At 49.7% G+C, this 25,473-nt stretch overlaps 9 protein-coding genes across 9 annotated transcripts; 3 read left to right on the top strand and 6 right to left on the bottom strand.

The window, feature by feature from the left end:
• Nucleotides 1-1,994: 1,994 nt before the first annotated feature.
• On the top strand, nucleotides 1,995-3,548 carry HETIRDRAFT_446707 (uncharacterized protein; the record flags this gene model as incomplete). The annotated part of the gene is made up of 8 exons (XM_009553783.1): nucleotides 1,995-2,147; nucleotides 2,195-2,324; nucleotides 2,382-2,540; nucleotides 2,600-2,842; nucleotides 2,895-3,151; nucleotides 3,214-3,278; nucleotides 3,337-3,454; nucleotides 3,479-3,548. The coding sequence occupies exons 2-8, from the start codon at nucleotides 2,262-2,264 to the stop codon at nucleotides 3,546-3,548; spliced, it is 975 nt and encodes a 324-aa protein (XP_009552078.1). The 5' UTR covers nucleotides 1,995-2,147; nucleotides 2,195-2,261.
• A 425-nt stretch (nucleotides 3,549-3,973) lies between these two features.
• HETIRDRAFT_422476 (uncharacterized protein) lies at nucleotides 3,974-7,275 on the bottom strand (the record flags this gene model as incomplete). The annotated part of the gene is made up of 4 exons (XM_009553782.1): nucleotides 3,974-4,881; nucleotides 4,952-6,005; nucleotides 6,098-6,519; nucleotides 6,573-7,275. 4 exons carry the CDS (start codon nucleotides 7,273-7,275, stop codon nucleotides 3,974-3,976), a joined length of 3,087 nt encoding a protein of 1,028 aa, XP_009552077.1.
• A 195-nt stretch (nucleotides 7,276-7,470) lies between these two features.
• Nucleotides 7,471-9,926, bottom strand: HETIRDRAFT_38024 (uncharacterized protein). Its single transcript, XM_009553551.1, has 9 exons — nucleotides 9,839-9,926; nucleotides 9,725-9,765; nucleotides 9,538-9,661; nucleotides 9,158-9,258; nucleotides 9,126-9,131; nucleotides 8,800-8,921; nucleotides 7,840-8,740; nucleotides 7,715-7,785; nucleotides 7,471-7,658 (listed from the first exon to the last, which is right to left on the bottom strand). The coding sequence occupies exons 1-9, from the start codon at nucleotides 9,900-9,902 to the stop codon at nucleotides 7,595-7,597; spliced, it is 1,494 nt and encodes a 497-aa protein (XP_009551846.1). The 5' UTR covers nucleotides 9,903-9,926; the 3' UTR covers nucleotides 7,471-7,594.
• Nucleotides 9,927-10,676: 750 nt separating this feature from the next.
• HETIRDRAFT_329440 (uncharacterized protein) lies at nucleotides 10,677-11,159 on the bottom strand (the record flags this gene model as incomplete). The annotated part of the gene is made up of 3 exons (XM_009553781.1): nucleotides 10,677-10,813; nucleotides 10,870-10,935; nucleotides 10,997-11,159. Coding segments are annotated over 3 exons (366 nt in total), but the record flags the coding sequence as incomplete, so codon positions are not given.
• A 556-nt stretch (nucleotides 11,160-11,715) lies between these two features.
• HETIRDRAFT_481330 (uncharacterized protein) lies at nucleotides 11,716-12,994 on the top strand. The gene is made up of 3 exons (XM_009553780.1): nucleotides 11,716-11,987; nucleotides 12,043-12,164; nucleotides 12,224-12,994. The coding sequence occupies exons 1-3, from the start codon at nucleotides 11,828-11,830 to the stop codon at nucleotides 12,782-12,784; spliced, it is 843 nt and encodes a 280-aa protein (XP_009552075.1). The 5' UTR covers nucleotides 11,716-11,827; the 3' UTR covers nucleotides 12,785-12,994.
• A 1,148-nt stretch (nucleotides 12,995-14,142) lies between these two features.
• On the bottom strand, nucleotides 14,143-14,679 carry HETIRDRAFT_243903 (uncharacterized protein; the record flags this gene model as incomplete). The annotated part of the gene is made up of 4 exons (XM_009553779.1): nucleotides 14,143-14,344; nucleotides 14,404-14,470; nucleotides 14,532-14,549; nucleotides 14,625-14,679. Coding segments are annotated over 4 exons (342 nt in total), but the record flags the coding sequence as incomplete, so codon positions are not given.
• A 701-nt stretch (nucleotides 14,680-15,380) lies between these two features.
• Nucleotides 15,381-17,276, bottom strand: HETIRDRAFT_430326 (uncharacterized protein; the record flags this gene model as incomplete). The annotated part of the gene is made up of 8 exons (XM_009553778.1): nucleotides 15,381-16,058; nucleotides 16,108-16,236; nucleotides 16,288-16,353; nucleotides 16,440-16,544; nucleotides 16,617-16,745; nucleotides 16,852-16,975; nucleotides 17,039-17,165; nucleotides 17,240-17,276. The coding sequence occupies 8 exons, from the start codon at nucleotides 17,274-17,276 to the stop codon at nucleotides 15,381-15,383; spliced, it is 1,395 nt and encodes a 464-aa protein (XP_009552073.1).
• A 908-nt stretch (nucleotides 17,277-18,184) lies between these two features.
• On the bottom strand, nucleotides 18,185-19,546 carry HETIRDRAFT_430325 (uncharacterized protein; the record flags this gene model as incomplete). The annotated part of the gene is made up of 6 exons (XM_009553777.1): nucleotides 18,185-18,739; nucleotides 18,795-18,871; nucleotides 18,998-19,028; nucleotides 19,083-19,278; nucleotides 19,312-19,322; nucleotides 19,451-19,546. The coding sequence occupies 6 exons, from the start codon at nucleotides 19,544-19,546 to the stop codon at nucleotides 18,185-18,187; spliced, it is 966 nt and encodes a 321-aa protein (XP_009552072.1).
• A 1,675-nt stretch (nucleotides 19,547-21,221) lies between these two features.
• hal4 (putative halogenase) lies at nucleotides 21,222-24,403 on the top strand (the record flags this gene model as incomplete). The annotated part of the gene is made up of 14 exons (XM_009553776.1): nucleotides 21,222-21,245; nucleotides 21,302-21,411; nucleotides 21,464-21,560; nucleotides 21,624-21,666; nucleotides 21,721-21,767; nucleotides 21,823-22,213; nucleotides 22,247-22,394; nucleotides 22,590-22,664; nucleotides 22,851-22,954; nucleotides 23,008-23,161; nucleotides 23,212-23,324; nucleotides 23,403-23,534; nucleotides 23,994-24,050; nucleotides 24,195-24,403. 14 exons carry the CDS (start codon nucleotides 21,222-21,224, stop codon nucleotides 24,401-24,403), a joined length of 1,704 nt encoding a protein of 567 aa, XP_009552071.1.
• Between the last annotated feature and the right edge of the window lie 1,070 nt (nucleotides 24,404-25,473).

The raw sequence follows: 25,473 nt of genomic DNA, 5'->3' as shown, positions 1-25,473 counted from the left end.
TTCTAAAGATTTATCCACTATCAAGCAGCGGGCTATATTGTATCGCTTTGGTCCGAGATGCTCCAATCGTTAAAGAAAAAATACAGCTGGTATTACTTCTCGTCTCCTCATTCTCGTCTCCTCATCGAGATGGCGGGAGGCTCTACGGCCGAACCATCTTCTGTACGCATCATTCACTCCTTGACTTCGACTTCGCTCATCTCTGTCTCATTGCTTCCAGGCACTAAAAAACGACCAGCACGGTCGCCCCGCGCCTGGCGCACTCCGTAGCAGTCGGAGTCTGTACGTGCGATTTAGAGTCCGCGTTTTTGGGCCGTGTTTGCTTTTCCGATCTTTCTTAGTCAACAGCGGCGATTTTGTTTCTGGGCCTTCTCATGAGCGATCCTCCAGCTCAGTTCCAGCGACCCCCAAAATTATGAAATATTACTCGGTGGAGCTCGGCATTGCCCCCACCAGCATTTCACCACGTATGATACACAACCAACAACTTAGATTTTGTGATTGTTGCCGAGCATGATGGTCCATAAATGACTGTCATTGTGCAGGTGGTAGAGAGTTAAGGTGTGATTTGGGGTCCAAGATCCATTTTGCGGTAACTAATGGTATGTATGAAGGGTTTTCTTGGACAAAATTTGAACTTTTTAGGGTCTGGTCAGCAATATATAACATTTTGTAACAATTACTGACAAATTCCATATAAATGCCACAATTGCCGGTAATTGTCCATAATTGGCAGGTGGTCTTTTGTCACACTGTAGGCAAAGTTCCATGGGATTGGTGATCCTAGAATGATTACCTAATAATTTCCTGCCCAAAAGAATCAACATTAGATCCATAAATAAATTTTGAGCAAAAAGGGAATGTGCTCTCTAGTTTTTGCACAAAGTGTGCTTGGAATATATCATGATCTGATTAAAAACTTGTTTTGGTATGAAATCAGGCTGGAATTGATCAGAAATTTCATAAATTCCACAACATGTGTCTACAGGACACAAAAAAAAGGACATTTGAGCTAAAATCACAAGAAACTCATAGATCATATCCTAAACTCATCCTAAATAGTCTACTGATCCCATTCCAATCCCATTCTGAAGGAATCAGCTTAGAATCTGTGGATTATTTAGAATGAGCTTAGGATGTGATCTATGAGTTTCTTGTGATTTTAGCTCAAATGTCCTCTCTTTTGTGCTCCATAGACACATATTGCAGCCTTTATGACATTTTAGCCTGATTTCAGCATGATCTTATTCTGAAACAAAATTTTAATCAGATTATCATGCAATCCAAGCACACTTTGTGTGGAATTTGGGGAGCACATTGCCATTTTGTTCAAGATTTATCTATAAATCTCATACTGATCCTTTTGGGCAAGAAATCATTAGGTAATCATTTTGGGATCACCAATTCCATAGAACTTTGCCTGCAGTATCAGCAATTGTCAGCAATTGTCAGCAATTAAGCACTATTGGCAAGATGTGTCAATTGCCAACAATTGCTGGTAATCTGCCCTCAATCTCGTTACTAACAATTGTCCATTATCATGGTTGCCTTTTTAATCCCACCTGATCTCAATGTCATATCTGCTTTTTAAGCTTTCTTGGATCTTGTTGGACCTTGTCAGATATTGTTATGCCTTGCTACTCTATCTCTCAGTCATATTGGGGTGCACTATACTATGCCACCCATGGCCCTAGCTGATTGTTAGCAATTGTTGGATGCTGTTGGGTTGAGGGCTGTGTTATAGACTTGGAGATTGTTGGCAATTGTTGACAATTGTTGAGTATCTAGAAAGAGTTTTCGAGGGGTTGAAAATTTGTGAGTTTTGTAGAACGGAATTAGTAAATCGGTGGCTAGATGAGTCGCACCCAATTGCGGCAATTTGTGACAATCGTAGTCGGACATTGTCGACAATGTCCGACAATTGACGGCATTTGCCAGGAATTGCTGAGATTTGTTGAAAAACAGGTGTTCTTGAGGTAAAAGCTTTGATTTTTGTTCAGGTTGGTCCCTCATAGCCACGAGGCAACTTGCGCTCTTCCATGTCACACAGCGATTAAGGCACTTGCTAAGGCATTCTGGTGCGTCGATTCGATCGTCTACCTTGAGGCTGGTCCGAGGCGCAAGTTGAGGCAACCTCGAAACGTGGTGTAGGTAAGGCAGCGCTTGTCTACACGTCCTTTTTATACTTGGGCAGTTGCACTGCGCAGGGTTTCCTCAAGCGTTACATCACGATAAAGTCTTCAATCCCACCGCCTGACGGTATGGCAAAAACACAAACTTGTCCACGATGTAACATAGTCGTCGCCAGAGCCAATTTTAACAAGGTCTGAGCATCATTCTGTCGGCCATACTGCGTCCATCAGTGACTGAATTTGTACTAGCATTTGAAGGACAATCATCCCATCATGTGCAAGCGATGTGGTCGTAAATATGCCTTGCAGGAACACTTGGACTCGCACTATCGTGACGCAGATGCTGATATTCATCCAAAGTGCAAACCCTGCCAGCTAGGATTCAAAGGACAATCCGAATTGGACGTTGTAAGTTTCATCTTACCATGAGTCGTCACAGAATAGCACATTACTTTCCCAAATGTTAGCACAATAGTTCCACACACGCACGTCTTGTGACTCCGCCTGTCGCTGCGCCATCGCCTAAAGTCCTTCCACCTTCCTTTTCTGGACCATCAAAGCTCTCTTCCAGAGTGGAACCGGCCTTGAGCAAAGTCGGTTCAGTAATCCGCGAATCGGAGTCTCCGATAACCCCCACTCCGCTTACAGTCCCACGAGAGGTTCTAGAGGTTCTGTCGGAGAGCAAGAAGCGTGCCGAGGACCATCCACCGGTATCGTTGACTCCTCAGAGTGTCAGCCTCGTCGTCCTCACCCTGCCCCCAGGTGTCTCCGCACACGGTTGAAGACCAAATCGACGATACCTACTCGGTAGTGTCATATCTCACGAGCCGCACCCCATCCCCTCTTCCGCTGCGCGCGGAATCAGAAAGGGCTCAAGACCAATGGGCTGGCTTCGACGACTCAGCCCCCGGGTTATCACTCGACGATCCTGATGCTCTTCTATATGATATCTCTCCGGATACAAACAGGAGCAGGCAGGATGAGCAACCCGGACAAGACAGTCATTCAAACCAGCCGAAGTGAGTTTCGCTCCATGAACTCCAAAGGTAGATCGTGTACATACCGACCCCGAATTGAACAGTGATTCTGGCCACGCCTCGACTAGCTCGACTCTGCGTACTGACGAGCCGCGACATGAGAATGAAGGTACCGCTTTCACCTCTGGTAGAGGCACAGACGGCACCTCATATATGACCAATATCAGACCAGCAATTACCCCCCACCTCTCCACATGTTGAAGCGAACAAACAATCTTCGGCGGGTAGGGCTTCACCGGGAAGTCCAGTCGCCCCTGTATCTAACCACGCCGATCCTGCGGTGAGGTATGTATCACACATATACTGCAGGTTCTGCCGCAGAGATCCCTGCGTAGAGGTCACCGCAACTGTGTGCGGCCACATCTTCTGTAACAAGTGAGGAATTTTCATTCGTTAATATCCTTCGTGTACGCACTGAAGGCCGACTTCATAAGGTGTATTACTGACCAGGTCATACGGTCGTCCAGCTGTCCTGTATGCGGTGCAGTGACGTTGTTGTACAGCCTATTTAAGCTCCATGTTTTCTAAACTGTTAAGCTTGTTGTTCTAGCCATATAAATCATTTCGCTTTTTTTCATTCGCCAGTCACCAATGCATGGGCCATGCCACAGGATTGTTCTGATTACAAAAAATCACGATAGCATTAGTCTGATTACTCCTCAACGAGACCCATCGTAAAATCAAGACACCACACAATAAGATGAGTGCGACATGCGCATAATAAAATAGAAAACACTCGCAGCAAGAAAAAAAAATACAAACCTCAAAAGTAAAGGTCCCGATCCACTAATCACAAATACGATGTCAACCTCTCCGGACACGCGCGGCCCTGTCCGCCTCGACCAACATATCGACCACCCGGTCCCTCGCGTCGTCCAGAGCAGCGCCCATCTCTCCCGCATCCTCGCCCGCATAATCGAACGCCTCCGAGTCGAGAGCGACACGCAGAGCCATGTGCAGCTTCGCGTTCCTCCTCGACGGTGAGGGCGGCGGCGAAAGGATAAGTGAGATGCCTCCACGACCGGTCCCCGAGAATGGGACGAGCGCGGACGGGAACAGCCGGCGGTACAATACGAGGGCGGTAATCAGCGTACGGATCTCGGCTTCTTCGCCATCACACTCATCATCTTGATCTTCCGAAGGAGATTGCGAGATGTCTTCGTGCTTGACGAAGCCCGCTTGCCATATACGCTCCAAAAGAGCTGCAAGCTCCGCCGGTCGGCCGCCCATAGACTTACCAGCCTCGATACACATGCGGCGCTCCTGTTCCTGTCTGTGCTCTTTCTTCGCATCATAGACGTGGGCGGGAGCACCGTCTTCAGCCGACTCGTGCAGAACAGTGCGCACGAAGAGTAGAGCTGCATGCCGGTGTACCTGTTCGCGGATGAGTAAGGTCGCGAGAACGGAAAGAGGGCTGTGTCGGTCATAGTCTGGGAAGCGACACACATCCGTGTCACTGATCTTGGAGGTACGGAGCTGAGCAAGTCGAGAAGCGGCTTCGTCCACCGTCATGTGGTCCAGAACCAGACGCTCAAAAGGTCGGACAACGCGTGCTCTGCTGGCCTTCGCCCAAAGAGCTGACGCCTTCGTGTGAGAGAAAGGGTAAATGATGAGCGCTAGTGTCACGAGATCTATAGTCGAGGCTGAAAAAGAAGAGGTATGCGAGATCATGCCCCAGTATGCCGAAAGACGTGTGCTGAATCGCAATGAGTCTATAGATCATCCAGAAAGTATAAGTCTTCGGCTACAGGCACAGAATGAGGCAGAAAGCTGAACACGTACCATTGAGCGCAACCAATTCGCCCAACCGAACCCAAGCTCGCTGCTCCAGCTGCATACGCTCGATTCCCCTCCCGCTGCGCTTCCATCCTTTCAATATTCCCTGTACCAACCCGATAGCGCCAGGGTATACGCCCAGCGCCGCCCGTAACTGTTCCGCTTCATCTGGCCTACCATGACACGATGGCGAGAGCGCATCAATGAGTGCGACACGATTGAAAGTATCATTCTTGCGGGAAGAGAGAGGTGTCTCCGATGTAGGTGAAGGCGGGGGCGTCGGCAAATCACCGGCCCGAAGTGCCGTCAATGACAACAGGCGCCCAATGCGCAGCGTCTTGGGCAGGAGCGGGAATACGATAGAGATGAAGACAAGCGCTGACACCAAAAGGTGGAACGCTTGTATCAGCCCCTGCCACCCAAACGCGTACCTTGAAACCGATGTTGTAGCATAGGACGAAGGCGAAGTGAGGACAGAGCCAGAATGACTGTGATGTGCATACGAGGGTGGCGACGATGTAAGGGGTGAATTGAAGAATGAGAAGAATGCGAAAGCAGCAAGCAGATACTGTTGTGGTGCGGGCGCCTGAGCTTGCGCAGGCGCAAAATTTTGCATCATCCGCTGCTCAGTGGTGCCTACATCCATCGGGACCGCTAAACCGGCCATAGAGGTATCCACAGGCGAGATAGGCTGAATAGGAACTTTGCGCGGTCTGCCTCGCTTTCGTTTCTCGGGAACGACGCCTGATGCAGTTGCAGTGCTTGCACTCGCGCTGGGAGTAGGCTTACTCGAACGCTCTTTCTTTGGCGCAGGTTTGGAAACCTTTGGCTTCTTCCGCGCGCGGCCAGTCTCTTCCTCGTCACCGCCATCTTCGCTTTCGCCATCATCTCCTTCGTCATCTGTCGCAGATCCGTCGTTCTCCACCTCATCTCTTTCGGCGCCTCCGAATCTTTGAGTCCACTCCCGCTCCCATTCTCGCAGAAGTGCAGGTCCGCCGACGAGGCCGGAAACAAGCGAACGTAGCCCGTCCTGTTCGCGCTTCAGGCGTGCCTCGCGTCTCTTCAATACCCTGAATGCACATGAGCAGACATCCAGCGATAGAGACCGAAAAATAAGACTGACCGAATATATTCTGTAGCTTTGCCTAATACGTTTGCTTTGCTGATTTTCCTCGCGACTTTAACACCATCCGCGAAGCCCCTATCATCCACATCGTCTTTCACGTCTCCATCGTCTTTCTTCTGATCAAGCACTCTCAATGCTGGGACTGCATTCTTCAAACTTTGTATCCGCGCATTCAGATTGGTCCGGTACCGTCGCTCAATCGTCGTGTGACTTGTTTTCGGACGTCCAATCACAGTAGTCGTGGGTGTTGGGGCCGTTGCAGAGGGCGTGGAAACGGGAGAAGAGCCAGTCGTATCTGAACCTGGGGGAGACGACACTGCAGATGAGGGCACAGAGATATCTTGAAGTATAGGCGGAGATGGGGACGGCTTCGGAGAGGAACGTTTGACTGAGGAAGAGGGTGGGGGAGTCGGGCGAGCAAGGCGGGGAATAGGTAACTTCTGAACCTCTGTAACTTTCATCAGATATAAAAGCGAGGATGGGTGCAGGGGAAACACTCACCAGTCGAATGCGGTATGTGTTGGGTTTGTCCCTGAACGGGAACGGCAAGCGTCACTCCGGCAGCCAGCCTGACACGTTGCGCGAGCTCGTGCGCGGGGTCTATTGGGTGTTCAAAGTTTGCCCCAGACGATGGTTCGGTTGTAACGGCATGATCCATGGCCGGCGACAGCGACGCGCCTGACGATGAAGACGACGACGTGATACTCAATCGCCTCGGCCCAGATTGAAGGTGTTGGGCCGCCTGAGAAGCGGTGATAACCATATCCGCGTACATGGGGTACTGAAGCGCCAATGACTCTGGGGAGTACATCGCCGGGTTGGTCGGTGCAGCAAGCGCGGCCTCGACGAAGAGCTTGTTATCGAAGTGGAGGTCGCTGGGTTGAACAGCCATCGACCCGTTGAAGTCCATGTCCATTGGCAGCGAGAAGTCAAAGTCCATTGCGGGGTCGAACTTCGCCTGACTCTGTTCCTCGATACCCTCATGCGTCGGCCAGATATTTGAAAACATGGACCAATCGGCGGGCGGGCTCTCGCCTTGAGATGAGGACGACGTATCCTCCGTACTGGAGTCAGTGTGAGATACATGGCTGAGTAGAAAACTAAGTGGATCCGAAGGATCGAAACTTGAGGACATCATGGACATTTGATCTTCAGCATAAGCTCGCTCGTCCAGGGATCCTGTCGACGACGATGCAGACGACATGGACGAGGTTCAAGGGGAAGAGATGTCTAGGCCCCGGCGATGATGAGGGTATAAAAACAAGAGTTGCGCGACGCCGCCTGGTACGACAGAGAATCACACCACTTTCCTTGCTATCGTCACGCAGTCACACACGCGATCACATTGCGTCACCATTGTCACACATGTCACGCAGCTTTTCGAGGAAAAGGGCGAGGAGGTTGAGAAGTCGTACATACATCACTTTACACAGTATGGAGACAGAATGGCAAGGATACACAAGTATAGGTACAACATTCCAAGGACGGCCGAAAATCAAGAGCACTTTCCGAGTCGACCTTGATCACACAACCTCTACGAAGTTTGCGGGGAATATTCCAACTCGGCCGCCGGCTTTCCCCTTCCACCTGGGTACCAGATGCATGAGTGAACATATATCGCACGACCACAAGGGACAACGAACCATGTATCCGTCGTATCACTCTTTTCCGTGATCGTGATGACGTCTCCCTTATTGAATGACAAGTCGCCGCCCTGTCCCCCAGATTCAGTTAACGCCACATGCTTCAAACTAAAGGTGCTACTTGCCTGTTGCCCCTTGAAATCGAACAACGCAATGGCCCTCGCCACACCCTCGCCAGGATGAAGCGGCCTCGTCAACTCAGCCTTCGCCGCAATCCGCAGTGATGGCTTATGCCCCTTGTCCGTCGAAGACCCGTACAGATCGCCCTCGTCTTCGTCAATCGACGGCGCAAACGGATTACTGTCATAGCTGTCGTATGATGGATACGCTGCGGCGCTGGCAGATCTGCTGTGCATGATTGGCTTCGGATTGAACCTAGACAGGTCGAGCGAGGTGTTCTTCGACGATGTGTGGCTGAGGCTCCCTCTCCCCAACATAGGTGAATTAGGTGAGAGAGTAGATCCAAGTTGAGGACGTGGTGTGCTATTCGGTGCGTCCGGTACAAAATCGGATTCGAAGCGGGTCCCAAAGTTCTGCGTGCTGTCGGCGCGTGGTGCGTCGTCCCAAGACGGTCTCCCAGCCCCAGACACCGAAGAACGGTCAGAACCAGTGATCGTGTTGCCTTGTGTCGGCGCATCTGTGTTGAAATAACTGCCCGAGCTCTTCTTCCTACCCCACGACGCCGGAGGAAACGCATTGCTGTTCTTCCTACTCTTTTTAAGGGACGCAGGCCCTTCCGTGCCCGAGCTGGCAATCCCACCGAATGCATACCCGCCATCTATCGGCGTTCCCGGCGCGCTGTGATCATCCTTCACCCAATGGCGATTTCCCGGCATGCCTGTACAAGCATCTAGTGTATGAATGAGCCCCATGGCAAACTCGGGCGGGTCTACGGACCCGCTCAGCAGGACTTTGACAGACACGTCAGATTTGTACGCCTGAGCATTTGCGTCCTGACGCTCGACGATGACAGAGCCCTCCACAGACACGCCGCCAAATAACCCGCGCGTCTTCGAGTAGCTGTACCTATGAGTCACAACTTCTGTGTTAGCGCTGGTGGCGATCAAGAACGCTGTTAGACAAACATTGCCGCTACTTTGCCGCTGGTATTGAGGGCGCCCGATGCTTCTCCATTACGGCCTAACGGTCCCACAGCCAAGCTCATATTGCCGCCAAGAGTAAGAGATCCTGCTGCCATAAACGATCTCTAGAAACAAATCACGAAGTCAAATAAATGCGATGGCGTTGGACAACTCCCACTCAAATCTAGGCTGCGGGACGGATAGACGTGACAGGCTGACAACACCCCTTGTTCGCCTTGGTACCACTCACCAGATTTGAGCGGGAACATATCACAAGGGTGACTTACGATAGCCTATGCAGAATATACATGTTACTCAGCCACGACGAAGATATGACGTTGGCGGCAAGGACGATGCTTACTGATCTCGAGTTCAAGACAATGAGGAAATCTGTCATCTCTGCGCCTGCCTGGCCGCCCACACCAACGCCTGCCAGTCCGATCGCACTTGGCGCAGACCAAGCTGTGAAATGATGAAGTATGTCAATGACATGCTGCGGCGACCGGTCACAATTGCATAATGAGCATTATGTTTGCGGGGCGGACGGATGCACGAAGCGGATGCACGGCAAACGGACGACTCGGCTATTGACCGATGGAAGGAAACAGCAAAGTAATTCAACGCATACGGCGTGCAAGCCAGCTAGAACACCATCCTTGATCGTGTCTGCAGCATGCTGGGGTATGTCACACCTGCACAAAACCATACGTCCAGAGAAGAACATAGACAAGAAGTACTTACTGCCGTCATCGAGTCTTGCTATCACAACACCGCTCCCTGCCCTGGCTGAGAACAGAAAGCCGGCTTTGAAAACACTGAAAATCGCGAACCCACGCGCATTCTCGAGCACGGTGCGCGGAATGACCTGAGAAAATTTGAGAGAAATAGAAATCAGCATTTGCTCGAGTAACAATAGGCTGGAACTAACCCCATCCAACCCGTTATTTCCGCTATCGACGAACGACTTGACTGTAGCATTCAGATGGTCAGGTTAGTTCAGCAGAGCTCAGGTTCACCCTGTCTTCAAGACGAGCGCACGCACAGATCTTTGCGGCCTTGTCGCATTCCTTGGGTAATGTTTGTGGCAAAGGGCTATTTAGCTTCATGAATCCCGAATCCTATGAGAAGAGAGTGTATGGGACCCGTGGAGGTCAGGAGCAGGCTATTTGAAGTGATCCATGAACTGCTCCCGGCAAGGTTCGGCAAGCATCCGAATTCGGCAAATGCCGTGTATAAAGAGAGAGCGTCGGAACGTTAGGCTTTTTTCTTTCAACGCCAACACCTTATCACTCCTGCCTCGCTTTTCATGCTCAACGAGGAAGGGGACATTTGACGTTGGCCAGAGGAACATCTTCTCCGCCTTCGCTAGCAGCTCTATGCCTTGTGGAAGCAATTATTTCCATGAGAGTGATGATGGTCTTCTAGATAGTAGTGTGAGGAACATGATTTTTGTGTCCGAATATAATCAATTCTTTTTTTGCGAATTCAATTGTGCAGTATCACACTAGTATCACTGCCATGACCTTAGAGTCAAAGTCTCGTCTGCACACTCGAATGGGCAGGTGCTCATAGGCCCATCCGGTCGTTCCTTGTCATAAACTCAATCATTTCAATCAGCCCAAGAACGCCGATATCGACATAACGTCTGGAAGATATTCGAAGAGACCATGTACAATATCACCTTACAATGAGACGAAAAATGCTCTTATACAGATCTCGTTGATTTGGGAGGCCAAGGCAATCAGTAACTTGCATGCAGGGAGGAAAGCTGATGCACACTGATACCACTAACGTCTCGCAGATCTTTGTGTTCATCAGAGGCAGGAAAGGTCGAATGCAGAACAGGTAAATACACAGCGGCACATAGTAAACAGTATTGCTCATGCACTTCGTGCGGCGGCGGCCTTCGCCTCCTCAGCAGCGACAACAGCAGGGTTGACCTTCTTGCCATCCTTCCACCGAACACGGGGAGGGGGGGCACGGTTGCGACGACCCTCGCGCGAGCGAACGCGGACGACTGAACGGTCATGACGTGAGTGAGAGTTGGGATAGAAGAGCTATGACTAGACTGACCATGCGAGTGAATAGCGCAGGAAACGCAGTACGCGATTTTGATGTACAGTTTCGGGATAACATACTCTGCATGAGAATTGCCTAGTTAACGCAAGGTTTGCAGACCTCACAAAAGCCATCGACGCACCAGGGTAGACAGAGGCCTCGCTGATATCACGAACAGCAGCGCTCTCGACCATGTTTCTTACAGTGAACCTCTTGATGGCCTTGTCCTTCGCAACCGCGCGCGAGCAGTTGGAGCAGCGGAGGAAGACGACGTGACCACGGCCCTTTTTGTTGCGGCCGCCATTTCTTCGCTTTTTAGTCTGCGACCCATGCCCCAATTCCAGTCAGTATTCCGCCCGAGAAGAGTTGGTATCACAAGGTCCATCCGCGCGCTTGCACATCCATCCACCCTTCTGACCGCCCATCCATCGCATTCCACTAACGATTTCGACGCTTCGAGTCGGTGACAAGGAATCCTGGGGCATAGAGACTGAGATGGTGAACACTCACCATGTTGAAAGTTGTCGAGGGTCTTGAGGAGCAGCGGTTATGACCACACTCAGCTGGTGTGTCGGTTCTGGTACTGGCTCTGATAGTCCCACGCCATCAAGAAAACCCGGAATACGTTTCTGTGGTGACAAATCTCCAAGTGAGGAGTCTCCAGGGTCCCTACCCATTCAGGGAACGCGGAGTCGGACCTTCCTTTTTGATCTTTGTGGCTGTAGCTGGCTTTTGTTCCCGTTTTTGTTTGGCCCATGACAGACGAAACAACAGAACAATATGGCCCTTGTCTACCATTGTCTGCGTTTGATGCTATAAGTGTACGTGGCTCTCATTTCTTTTTACTATCCTCCGTCGTCCCCACCCTCCAGACATCCTTTTCGAGCCCGGTGCTCTACGTCACGATACGACTGCTCATTCTGTCATTACCAGTCAACTCCATTGCCTCCAATACATCTCGCCACCGTCAAAAATGGCACCCATCTTCATCATCGCCCTCTCAATCATGGCCTCCTCGATGGTATTAGCTCACCCGTTTGCTGTTGATAATAGCACTCTCCTCGCGAATGGCCAGGACGCGCAGGTGCTCAATGCCGAGTTCGCTGATCTCAAGAGCACAGACCCGTGCAATAGTGTGTAACTTCATGTGGCTTATGAGTTATTGATATTGAGTTTTCTCTGCTTCAGATGGCGAAACTGCTTGCATCAAAAATTCATTTGCCACCTGTAATGGGACGTCATGGGAGACACAACGGTGCCCTTCGAGCAAGCAATGCTTTGCTCTTCCTCTAATTCGAGGCAATGGAACAGTGCGTGGCTGTGCTACATGTGATACGTAGATGTGTGCTGACGCCATACTATTTACCAGTTCGTTGCGTGCACAAGTCCAAACAATGCCCAGTCTATAATATCTGCGACTGGTGCGAAGGGTGGCGTTGTATCAACCGCATCATCAAATGTCACAGTTTCTTTCCCTATCGTCAACTCTACCTCGAGTACGGACGATAATGACGATGACGACTGCTCCTCGGACGACGATGACGGCAACGATGACAATGGACAGGGCGATGGCACCCCAGACGATTCTGGCGACGACAGCACTACAGTCACAATCACGATCACTCTCCCCGCAAGCGGCTCCGTCACCCTACCCACTGAAACGCAGACCTTCCCTCCCGCAGAGGCTTCTAGCCTCATTTCGTCCCTCACCGCCGGAGGTTCCTTCTCCATTGTCACCATTATCCCTGCCAGCTCTGCAGTTTCTTCCGCAACCGCTAACACCGTCAGCGCGGCCACCGGGGATTCGCGCAACGGTGCGGTAAATGCCAGTGCTCCGACACCCACGACAATATTTCTCACTCCTCGCCCTAAATCGGCGACGGCCACTCCTACATCCTCATCGACAAGCGGGGAGTACGCTGGGTATTGAGCGTCTGAGCTTGATGATCTCATTGACTGTCTCTGTATCCTTTTTGAGTTCTTGATTCTGTTGGGTTTTCTTTGGGATTTTTCGTAGAAAGATTGGCATCTTATGACACTTAGACTTGTATTTTGTAGCGTGGACCGCTGTAGCCTGTCATTTGCTGTATCATAAAATCAATGGTGGTATCATCAGTTATATTGATACCTGCTTGACTTCGAACACCCTCAAAATTGTGAGCGCCGATGTATCTCTGCCAGAGATCAGACTACTCTCAAAGGTGTCTAGTTTAACGGAATGTTCATTTTGGCTTTGCATTACATGTCTCCGAATCCGTTCAGAACAAAATCGTGAAATGATGGTCAGACCATATAAATAGAGCGTGGTATAACGGCCATCAGCGAAATGCATCCTATAGCGAGAACTAGATGAAGTCAACAACGAAGAACGTGATATACATACAATTGAAAAGAGCAGACGAGAAACACAGCCAAGAGACATTAAGCAATGCAAAGCGAGATAGACGACTGTACTACTCCTCGTCGCTTTCCTCAACGGGCTCCTTGACCTTCTTCGCCCGTGAGGAGGAAGGCTTGCTTTTCTTAGCAGGTGGTTTGGAACCAGACGCTTTTGTGGCAGGACGCTGTGACGCAAGGGACATCAGTGTTCTGAAGCTGAAGCACCACATAGGTTGACGGTGAAGCACACCTTCCGCTTCTTGGTGGCCTCCTCAGGCTTGGGCTGAGCTTCGTCGTCGTCGTCATCAACCTGGTCCATTTCCGCCGCGAAGTCCTCACCAGACTCATCGTCCTCGTCCTGAGACAACGTGATGGCATGTTGATCAGTGCACAACTCATGATTCAAGGCGATTAGCGAAACTAGCCTTCTTTTTCTTCGCTGCTTTTTTAACGATTGGCTTCTTGACGCTCTTTTTCTTTGGCTCATCATCCTCGTCTACCTTCTGAAATTTTGTATCAGTAACGATGCGAAGGACAATCGAACATTTCACCCACCTTTGCGCGAGGTTTTTTGACAGCCTTCTTCTTGGGTTTCTCCTCTTCTTCGTTATCATCGTCCCCGTCATCGTCTCCTTCTGGTTCGACCTTCTACGAACATTTGAACACTGAACATGCGGAAAGGTAGACAAGAATAGCCTACCTTGGCACGAGGTTTGCGAGTCACAGGCTTTTTCTTGGGCTTCTCGTCCGCATCTTCGTCATCGTCTTCCGCCTTCCGAAGAGCAACAGTAAGACTATATCTAGTCGGGGTAGAAAAGACCCAGTCACCTTCTTGGGTCTCCCTCTCTTAGGCTTGTCCTCTGTGCTATTCTCTGCCTTTTTCTTCGGGGGCGCTCTCTTCTTGGGCTTCTCCTCCTCGTCGCCTTCAGCTTTCCTTGCAGTTTCAGGAATGTCTTCGTCGGCGACATGGCCGGCTTCCCAGGCTTTCGTCACGCGCTCCTGATCCTCCTCCTTGAGGTCATCGAAGCCATCCAACTCAGAAGCCTCGTTGAACTGCTGCTTCATGTTCGTAAAGATCAGTGGGGTTACACAGCCCCAATGGCGCCATGCACTGAATCATAGGAATGAACTGTGTTAGGAAAGCGGAAGATTAGGAAGGATTGCACGCACTAGGAAGTGTGGCCTCGGAAGTCAACAATGGTGCCAACCCTCAGCGAACCCTTAGTGAGGGTCGTGCCTGTTGATAGCGCACGCGTCAGTACAACAGCAACACCCTTCAGATGAAACAAAAAGGTTACCAGCACATGGCTTCGGTCCTAACAATCCAACAAACGCGTGCCTCGGTAAGCCCAACCTTGAACACTGAGACTGATATGCAGCGAGCCACGTACCTTTGCATTTTGCCCTGTTGTTTGCAGAGTATTCCAGACGGTAGCCAGACTTCTTCGTCTCCGTATCAGACATCAATAGTATTTTCCGGCAAGTGATGGGATGGAAAGAGGTGGGGAGGGAAAAAGAAGAGACGGATAGAGCAAGGGCGAGTGGCCATGCTATATAATGCGCTGTCTTCAAAGTCCGCTATCCGTCTATACAGCTTGGGCCTTGCCCTTGCAAGCTATCACGGACGCAAATTTGCATCATAAACCATGAAGCCTTCCTGTTCCGACGCCATTGTTAAGCCCGAATATCAATCAGGAGGTGTTCATTTAGCCGAGACTATGCATTTTCGGTGACTTTCGTTTTTTTGTATGGCTTTAGAACCGAATATCTAGAGTCTAGACGTGCCTGAGCACGGTCTCAGCCCACTCTTTGCTTTGACTGCACAAATCCACAGACAACGATAAGACAAACGATGCTGTCAACCAACGAGAAATGTGTACATTTCATATCACCATAGTAATAGCCAAGAAAGTATCGTATGGCAAATCCACAGACAATAACGCAAAACGACGACGGTGATGGAATGGCTCCCACACAAAAAACTCAGTAATTCAACTACGCCATCTAACTCATGTCTAGCTTCAGGAGACTGAATAACATGAGTGCTGCATCACAAACTGGACACCTGGCGGTCGTTCTGACTTTTTCTGTGATGCAGCTTGAAGGATCATTAGGCATCAGCTGATGCGCTAAAACTGAGAACGTGCTTACTCGTAACAGAAAATATGCCCGCAGGCTGTTGCAGTAACATTTCTGCATGGATCAACCCGACAAACTCTACAATGAAACGAGATGGATTGGACAGATGTTTTGCCATTGGCGCTGTCGATCTCGTTGCTCTGTGCATGAGATGGGCTGACTAGGGGTTTGAGAGATTCTACAGGAGAAGGGACACCTTTGAGAAGGTGAAAACGGGAAAGATCTCCGGATAATGATGTTCGTGCAAGGGGACCCTTCGATCGAGCTGTGCTAGGTGTGACCTCGAGCGAGATACCAGTCGCATCCTTGATTCTCTCGAAAGAATTTGGGAGATTGTGTGTATCAATGCTCGGCAAATGAAAGAGGAACTCCTCAAAGACAGAAGGTGCCGTATCCTGACGAGGAGTCGATGCCGGGGAATCGACAGAATCATTCGCGCTTCGACTGATCGACGGCGAAGCCCAACTCCTTTTTCCTGTGCGGTCCGACGTATGAAAAGGTGTCGGGTGTCGTGAAAGCGAGAATTCATGATACAACGCATTTCCCAACATATGAGCTGCAGGTATGTCCTCATCCGTTTCAGGAAGAGGGGTCAGTGTTCCTAGTGCCGAAGTCATTGTCTTGGAGCTGGAAAGAGAGAAGACTGAGCTCGAGCATGACGAAGCATCAGGCGCAGTGTTGAAAATCTTTCGATGCGTCATTATCACAATGATCAGTGAAGAAAACTGGACACACATGCTCTCGATATCGATCAAATGTCCCTAATTTATTTGAGGGCATTGGCGAGGAACGATAAAACTGCGTTGGAGTTACCTGGACTATCGGCGATGCAGTCGAAGACGACTTGAGGTGAGGACTTGATCTCTGAGATGAAATTAGCCAGAGATACAGCGTCTAAATGGGCGGAGGGCTCACCACGGCAGGTCCGGTAGTGTAGGAAGATGAGCAAGGAGTGTTCAAGACGTGTACACTTGGTGTGCGCTATAATTGATAAGAGTTGTAGAATATGGAGAAATTTGAAGCAAGATTCATACATTGCCAAGAGTATTGCCATAAGATATACATACTGGATGGGCACTAGATTCTTTGATATGCGGTTCCAATTCCTGAGCAGTAGCGAACGCCGACGGACATACTTCGCGTCCATGTTCTGAGTAATGAGATGTATTGTTCTGTAGAAGTGTGTTTTGCGTAAAAAGAGTGTAGGAAACCTCCAATTCAGTGGTACGAGAACATTCACTCACCTTATCAAGGGTTTCGACCCCGACGGCACATCGATCGCATTTTGGGCGATTAGAAGGATTGGGACAATGGCCTTCTGACTCGTCTACATAAAACCCACGGCCGTTGCAGGCGACACAAGAGACCTGAGCCTAGCGCAAGGATATGCGTTTCGAAAAAGTAAATATCAGACTGGTGTCGCAGCGATCATCTATGTAAGTGTCGTTACCTTCGTCAGAGCCTCGTGACTATAGATACCAAGGTCGCATCGAGGGCAACTTGAATGGTTAGCAGAGATATGGTGATGCAGCTCTCTAGCACCTTCAGAGAGGAAGTCGCATTTGCATGTATTGCAGTGAAAGAGATGCTTAGATTCTCTGTGCTATAGGCATGATACAATCAACGGGATAATATCACAAAAAGGAGTTCGAGCGTAGTCCCGCACCTGAGTATAGGCCTCGATGTCCTTGAAAGTGCGTTTGCACGTGATGCAACACGGATGTGCCCTCGCAGATGTTCTAGCATGCTGAAATAGAGCGTGGTCCGTCTCAAAGTATCGACGTTTGCACAGACTAGACGGACAATAAGGCATTTGACAGCAAGGAGATTAGGTGAGAGGCTGTAGGGGATGGAGGTTCAAGCTCACAGGTGAAATCGAAATGTACAGCAAGCAGCTCATACATGAACTATGCGGCCTCATGAAATGCATGAGGATGTAACTGCCATACACTGCGCAGATCTAGAACGCATGTGCGCAGCAACCCTGATACAGGCCGAAACTGACAAAGGGTATGATCTTCCACAATCACCTTCCTGCGATGTGGCGAGCGGGACGTGCAATGATGCCGATACTGACGTGGCCACCGTCATGTGTCCATGCCAGAGTAGGGAATAGAAGGTAAAATAGATCCTACTCCCACTGGAAACAATCACGAGTCGCGTTGATGTCACATCAACTACTGAGGCGTGCTCGCAAGCCTCATACGGAAGGTCCGAGTACAGTATACCTCTTATTATGTCTTAAATGCGCTCTGAAATACAATCATCAGCTGCAGCTTTCTCGGAACAATACCCAATAGTACTCACAGCGTTCTGGTATGAACCTTGATATTCTATAGGCGGAGAGTTGGATACATACAAACATGATTCTCATTCAAGATCTTCGGTCCTCCAAGAGAGACGTCGTAAGCTCGTGCAAGAAGCTCACAATTTTAGAGGAAGTGCCAAGTATCAGCGTAAGATTCCCACGGGTGCGGAACAGACATGAGTACAGCTGTGACATATCGCAGCGCTGTGAGTGCGCAAAACATCGGAAATCATCAGAGAGTGTCGTATTAAAATATCATGGAGGGCAGAAATTTTTTGCAGCATGTAACTGTGGATGATGCTGTCGAAATAAAGAGCGGAAAGCATAGGGTGATTCATGAAAGAAAATTCGGAAAACTTGACAGCGATGATCCACTGTACCACGTCCAAGAGTATACGCTTGAGCTTGATCGTCGATCGATCTCTGCCTTCGAACCCGGCCATCGGTAAGACTTTTAGTGCTGACGCACCTTCAGCTGGTCTCAACCACATCGAACTGTGTAGCCTAAGCCACGTGCTTTGGAAAGATATCCATCAGAACTCCACCAGAGCCACGCAGCTTGTCATTGATATCGTCCTCCTTCCACTCGTCCATCTTGAGGTGCTTCCCGAATATCTCTATTAATTGGTCCGAAGTCTTGAGGGCTTTGAGAGCAACATTTCGAGATTGCACCACATCAGGGAACCGCCTCAAGTATCTTTCTGAAAGGTAGAGCGGGATAAAGAGTCTTCGAAGCGTCTCGATAAGATTGATGTGTGGGGTGCTGGGGAAATTTTCAAGCTGCGTTTTATCGAAAGCAAAGGGCGGCTCGATCCTGGAGTAGGCCAGCTTCCCCTTTCCTCCGTATGTTTCCCCCTGCATGATTCTGCGTATACTGTCGAAATGGGTTTTGATCGCGTCTTGGAGGTCCCCAAGCTGGTCTTCAGAAACTCGACTTGCTTGGTGGCGGGTGCTGGTGTAGAGCAACACGTGAGGAGCGGATTCTAACTCATCGCGACGCTCGTGTCGAATACTGACAAGGTCTAGGAGACGGGCGGCCGAGATGAATTGCCAAGTCCCCTGAAGTCACGCAATCATTCTCGAATCAAAATAAATCGATCGACTGAAGACGCACCGTTCTCCAGTTTGTCTGTACTCCATGGTCGACACTAGGTTTCAGCCTTTTGGACAGATCCCAGTCAATGCCTATCTCTTCGTCCGATATCAAGGTGTGATCGGTACTAGTATCACCTTATTGCCGACTTGCTTTATATACTTGCACATGTGCTGCACAGATGTCGATGGAAAAATAAGCTGTCACATATACGATGGACTTACTATTCGCTGTATCGCGTATAGCGCCACAAAGCTGTTTCGTCGATGAAAATCAGCTCAATGGTCGTCCTCCATGGCCTAACACTACCCAGTAAGGTTTGTGGCGACTAGGGGGTTTGGAGTTTTCGCAAAACCACGCTGTTTGAGTGGGCTCATGTGGAGCATGTTTTTCTTCCTCGAGCACATCGCGTACAAGTTCATGTTCGTAGCTCCCCTCGTTGGACATCATTTCGAAGGTTTCAGGAGGGTTCTTGTCAAACTCTCTCAGAACAGTGTCAAAAACTCTGTGATAGGCTTAGACCTGTGTAAGTATTTACCTCTTCAGTAGCTATGTATTCTTGTGCTTTTTTAATAGTTGACATTTTTTAATAGTTGACATCGTATGCATACTGTGCGGGTGTTGAAAAGTCAGGGGTAGAGCAGGACATGCCAAATAGATATTTAAAGGCTACTTACGATGACACCGAAGATACCAGAGACTACTGCCACAAGTCGTGGCTCTCCGAGGTTCGAACAAGTCACAAATTGTTCGTGACCACTGATGGTGGCCATTTGTCCGCGACATAGTCGGCTAGCCACGTGTTCACTGCTGCAACACGTTCGCTGGATTACTAGTGGACATGTCTCATGATTAACATGATTAAGTGAACGATTAACAGCTCGCCGGGAGGATGGCCTGGTCGTTTCTGCGTCCCATTATATCAGACATGGTGTCAAACAGCAATAGATGTGCATTTCACATGGGGTCAGTCGTACTCTGCACACACGTATGTACAAGCCTTGATAAATCACGAGCAGCCTCGCTCTTGCCTCAATGCAGATTCTGTAGAAAATCGGCTTGCTGCGCTGATAGAAGGGTTACCTTGCCTTGTGAGCGTGGCAAGATTGAGATAGACGTACCTTCACTGAATGCCTAGCCCTGGGGAAAGATAGATTGGCGATGACGGGGGGTGCCTGTCTCACAGAAATTTTTGAAAGACGACGTAAGTACTATTTAAATGTCTGAGGAGCCTAGATTGCACGGCGTCAGTTCTGTGGAGAGTTGTAAGAGTAAAGGGGAGTTGTGAGATGTTATGCGCAAATTTGCCTCTTTTGCACAATTATCACAGCAGACTCGTTTTGAACCAATCTTCTGAGAGACCTCCCACAATGGTCATCCGTGAAAACTTCAAGCTCCAAGCTTCAAGCGCGCAGTGATGAAGACTAGAGCGGCTGAAGTCCAAACGTTGCTGAAAGCACTCAACATGAAGAAAGATCGTTTTGAGATGTTGTCTGAGAGTAGAGAGAGATGGTTTCAGCTTGTACATCTTTACGATGCTACATGGATCCATGCTAAACATCTTACTCACCACGCGCTATCCCCGATTCAGGAGACAGCGAAGAAGAACCCGGCGAGAAGGGAAGGGTAAAGTGACGTACGGAGGCAGGTCATATGAGAGTAAGTGAGATTCAAGGCAAACATCTACTGATGTGGAATATGTAGAATGCACGACGCACATGTGTGATCAGCGAATTTCTACCTTTTTCTCGTCGCTGGATCGATTGCAGAATTTCGAATGCCAGCCTCGGTCTGAGAAAAGGAATTCTTCTTCTCAGCTCTTGATTTGAGACTATCGAGGAAATCTGCAGAGAGCTGTCGGCAATCAAGGAAAGGAAGAGAAAAGGCTAGAAAAGGTAGGTTCACCCAACAGCTTGATTGAATGCAGTGGTACGGCAGATCTCGATGCGTCTTGCTGGCGTGTGATGTGCTTACGCGATACAGTGTCAGGATCTCAACCTCCTTTCTGGGAGTTTCTGTGTCGGGAGTCGAAGTAGTGTCGAAGTTCCTGCAAAATCCTCAGCTTTCAACGACCTCGTTAATTGCTCGTATGCTCATCCTTCTGAATCATGTTATCCTTCAACTTTGCACAACACGTTCATTGAGAAATCTAGCAGTATACAGCATACCCGGTAATGCACCATGGTTCCTTAGAAAATTGGAGACCCGACCTTGCAGCTGCAGTCTATGGAATGTTTCTTTTCGCCTTCTTGATCCTTCTTAGGTGATTTTCTGTCGTCGATTTTTCCATCTTCCGAAAGCGTTCTCCGACGTCCAAATGAGTGACAGCACGTATATATGGGACTCTAGTCTCTGACGGAGAAGGGCGACGACCTGCTTTTCTCTTCTTGCATCCCTGCGCAGCGCACGGAGCGCACGAACTTGTTGGAATATTCCAGCGCCGCAGGCATGTCTTCTCTTCATCCTCCAGAAGTGAGCTTCCAAATCTCTCTCTCTTCGTTCGAAGTTGGGCCAACTCGGTTTGATAGCATGCCCAGATACTTGTCATCGGAGGTGGTCCTAGTGGCAGCTATGCCGCGTCAGCTTTGGCAAGGGAAGGGTTTGATGTCGTGCTTCTTGAAGCTTCTGCATTTCCAAGGTATATGCGCTCAGTGTTGACGTCCTCACTCTAGTCTCATATTTTATCGGAGATACCACATCGGAGAGAGCCTCATACCATCTGTTCGGTACCAGTTAAGATTTATCGATGCAGAAGAGAAGGTTGCGGCGCATGGATTTGCGCGTAAGGTGCGTGCATGTTCCTGCCAGTTTTGGGAACTTCTCGAAACCTATCTAGATACTGCATACCAGCCCGGAGCGGCGATGAAGTTCAATCAGTTCAAGAAAGAAGGATGTGAGTTTTTCTATCTGTGACGCGATTTTGTTTACCCACGCCAAATCCACCAAGACACCGATTTCGTTGCCCTTGGGCATGATAACAACGCGTGGAATGTCGTATGAATTTGCGCCCCTTGCAAGCGATTTTGGCATCACTGAGAAATCTCTTCAGGTTCGCTCAGAATTTGATGCTTTGCTTCTTGACCATGCATCTGTCTGTGGCGCCAAAGTCTTTCACCCTTACAAGGCTACCTCTATCGCCTTTTCTTCAACTTCATCAGCCTCTTCCCCACTCGGCCGACCCACCTCTGTCACATGGCTCCATACGTCTTGCGCATCCACCAATCAATGCACCGGTATCATGAGTTTTGACTACCTGATCGATGCAAGTGGCCGCGCCGGCATCATGTCTACTAGATATTTAAAGAATAGGCGCTTCAATGCCAATTTAAAAAACATAGCCATGTGGGGCTACTGGACGGGCGTAGGTACATACGCACAGGAGACTGCAGCTGAGGGTGCGCCATGGTTTGAAGCGCTTACAGGCATGTTCTGCTTCGCAGGTTCTGTTTATATCAGCTGATAAGCATGGGCAGATGAATCGGGCTGGGCGTGGTTCATTCCACTCCATGACGGGACAACGTCTATCGGTGTTGTCATGGATCAAAAGCTCTTCAGGAAGTCCTCTCGACCAGAACCTCTTAACTCGCCATCTATCGCTGTCCTCCCCCTTCTGCCTTCATTGTCTTCGACCCCTTACAAATATACCCGCTTGATCCCGTCGCCGGGGACGTTCAGCGATAGAACAGACCCTTCACTGTCCTCATCGCCTTACACAAACGCGACGCCCTTTTCGTCGCCCTCTCCCTCATCACCTACATTATCCTCGTCTTTTTCGCCTGGATTCTTCGCACCCGGTTCTGACAACCTCGTCGGGAGATACCTCTCGTTTTTAGAGCTGGCACCAGGGGTCAAGAAACTGATCGGAGCAGGGACGCTGCTCCAGGGAAAGAAGTCGACGGAAATTCCAGGCCCTATGTCAGGAAGCGCAAGACCTTCCTTGAGTGATACGCAGAGATCAGTCACTTTTGACTCATCCTCGGAGCGTACTCCTGGGCCGGCTCAAACAGTCAAGGCGAAAGAGATCAAGAGGCCTCTGAGCGTTGGGTCTTGCACAAGTGGCGAATTTTATATCTCAAGCCTAGACGATTCTTCTGATGGGACGATTAAGACAGCCAGTGACTACAGTTACTCAGCATCGAGCTACGCTGGAGAAGGTTGGAGGATCGTCGGGGACGCAGGAGGTCAGTTCTCTATTTTCCTTCATCGCGTGGTCTGCTGATGCTATTACGAGTAGCCTTCATCGATCCCTTTTTTTCTTCCGGTGTGCATCTTGCCATGACAAGTGGCCTTGCGGCGGCAGCGAGTATCGCAGCGTCAATTCGAGGAGATTGTAATGAGCGAGAAGCGGCAGACTGGCATTCGCAGCGAGTGACCGTGTCGTATACGAGGTTCGCATGAATGAAATCGGCCTGAGGATGAAAGCTGATAATACTGATAGGTTCCTGGTTGTAGTCCTCGGTGCATACAAACAGATGCGCTCGCAGTCTACTGACGTGCTTTCCGATGTCGGGGAAGACAATTTTGATAAAGCGTTTTCGTTTTTGAGGCCTGGTACGCTTTCTCTTTGCATTCGTGTTCTAGTACTCGCTGATATTGCCTGATTCCATCACGTCAAATCGGCGCATAAAGTCATTCAAGGAAATGCAGACATGGGCCCGCGTCTCTCTGAATCTGAAGTCCAGCGTGCGCTCGATTTTTGCACGAACTTGTTTAATCCTACTACACCAAACCAGCACGAGGCTGTGCGGAAGCGCATTGAGAGTCTGGATATAGCCACAAGCAAAATGTCAAACCTAGCCCCAGGACGAGCGAAAGTTCCGCCCACTGCGGAGTCACCCCTGCGAAGAGACTTGGGAGTTACGATTGACGAGATTGAAGACGAAGAGGCTAGTGGGACGAGGCGGCGCCAGGAATCAAAGACAAAGGAAGGGCGTGCGACCGGCGTCGATCTGGTGGACGTGGCTGTACACGATGAAAATATTCATTCAGGGAAGCAAGGAGGTCATAGGAGGCAAAGAAGTGGCACTATTGACGCGGTGTGGAACTGGTTAGGCAAAGTCGGCGGGGCGCGATGGCCTGAAGACCCAGAAACAAGGAGCGAACAAGGGGGCCGGCATTCGGAAGTATTTTCGTCTCCTCACAGCCCGCACGGGCCTGTGAGACGGGATACTGCTCATTTGATCCCCGCAGACGAAGAGCGAAACGGCAGAAGTGCGCAAGAGGCTCTGCTCGATGTTACAGCTCCCATCGTTAACCCCTCTGCCTTGGATGAAATTGTTGAGCGCATGCACCACTTAACATCGCCTACACTAACACAAGAGAAAACCTCGCTCAAGCACATTGTCAGCGTTGGATCTCCCACAGGCCTACTCCCCGCGCTCGAAATACCTGTTGTCGGCAATCCCCGATCTATCCTTGAGGCGCCTTTCATGTTAGGAGCGGATGATGCAGAGGTGGAGACGAAGCGTGTGCTGGCGAAGATCAACGCGCGAAGGGTCATTCATCAAGATCACAGTGGATTGCACAGTCTAGAAGAGGAGGCGCTCGGGGAAGGTGGATGGACGGTCAGGTTGGAGAGGGGAAAGTTGGGGCTGGTCAAGGCGCCAACCGCCTCCGATGGCCATTGCTAAGAACACAAAGTGGGAGTGGTGAACTCAAACAGCCTTCTTAGCCTTCCTGGAAAGTCTTAGTCGACGCCGTGATGAGTTTCATGCCTGCTTTGATCGTGCGTGGACACCGCTTCTATTGTCGCTACGTTATTTTGCAAGTATAGACAGGACAGTAGGCAGAATATACCTCTGCGATCTTTACTTACCACAAACACCCAGGTGATTCTACCTTTGATCTCTCTGCCATTTAAGGTGCGACATATTCCTCTTCTCACATAATCGGGCATTGCATCCAGACGCATGACCTACACATCTGTTCATATTGGCTCTGAAAAATGTCCGTTTGACTGCGGTCAGAGAGGCAAGTGTAAGCCGAGACGGCATCTGGCGGCACTATGCCGGAATTTTATACTCCGCTCTCTCGGCTCCGAATTATGTTTCCTGAGTTCCTCCTTTTTTCGTCTCTTCGCTCAAGAGGGAAACATATCTCTGTCTTCCTCACCAGAATGGCGTGTATCAACCCTGAATTTGACATAATTGTACCTCTCTACGGCAGCGTAAACGTATCCATAATCTCCGAACACGTTTGGATACACCAGCCATAGCCCAAGTATGCCGTCAATGTTCTGCGGGGTTCAGCGAGGCAAAGATGGGGTCGTACCTGGCAATCAAACGTCCTACTTCTAGTCAGAATAAGTCTTGGGCCGACCTATTAGGGAATGTGTGTCCTGCTTTCAACCTGTCACTAACATTGGGTTGCTTAACTGGCCTCGTAAAAGAATGTACTCCTTGTCTCAACCTGAACTTGTTTCCATCAGCTGTAAACCGAAAGAGTGCTTACTCTTTGTTTCATTTACGAATATAACTTCGTTCATGTGATATTCGGGATGAGATCTTCAATTTCTATTGGGACTTAGAAGGACATCTCACGCGCAGCCACGTTTCCAGAAAAACACTGTCCTCGTGGCCTTCATGAGGCCGCCTGTCATTTTTATAGAGATATAAAGACCTGCGCGAGAATAGATCGAGACCACCAACCCTTGACTGGATTCTGTACCATCAGATTCACACCGCTTTCCTCAGGCAGGAGC

Source organism: Heterobasidion irregulare (genome assembly GCF_000320585.1).
Source record: "Heterobasidion irregulare TC 32-1 unplaced genomic scaffold scaffold_12, whole genome shotgun sequence".
NCBI lineage: Eukaryota > Fungi > Basidiomycota > Agaricomycetes > Russulales > Bondarzewiaceae > Heterobasidion > Heterobasidion irregulare.
The sequence above is the reverse complement of the archived record's forward strand: the minus strand, read 5'-3'. Positions and strand labels throughout refer to the sequence as shown.

What these genes read in the sequence shown, in the direction of transcription:
- HETIRDRAFT_38024 (XM_009553551.1), bottom strand. Translation starts at nt 9,902, where the DNA reads ATGAAGCTAAATAGCCCTTTGCCACAAACATTACCCAAGGAATGCGAC. An exon ending in GAAATAACGGGTTGGATGGG is followed by an intron (nt 9,662 to 9,724) that starts GTTAGTTCCAGC and finishes AAATTTTCTCAG; the next exon opens with GTCATTCCGCGCACCGTGCT. An exon ending in AGCGGCAAAGTAGCGGCAAT is followed by an intron (nt 8,741 to 8,799) that starts GTTTGTCTAACA and finishes TGTGACTCATAG; the next exon opens with GTACAGCTACTCGAAGACGC.
- HETIRDRAFT_481330 (XM_009553780.1), top strand. Translation starts at nt 11,828, where the DNA reads ATGGCACCCATCTTCATCATCGCCCTCTCAATCATGGCCTCCTCGATG. An exon ending in GAGCACAGACCCGTGCAATA is followed by an intron (nt 11,988 to 12,042) that starts GTGTGTAACTTC and finishes TCTCTGCTTCAG; the next exon opens with ATGGCGAAACTGCTTGCATC. An exon ending in TAATTCGAGGCAATGGAACA is followed by an intron (nt 12,165 to 12,223) that starts GTGCGTGGCTGT and finishes ACTATTTACCAG; the next exon opens with TTCGTTGCGTGCACAAGTCC.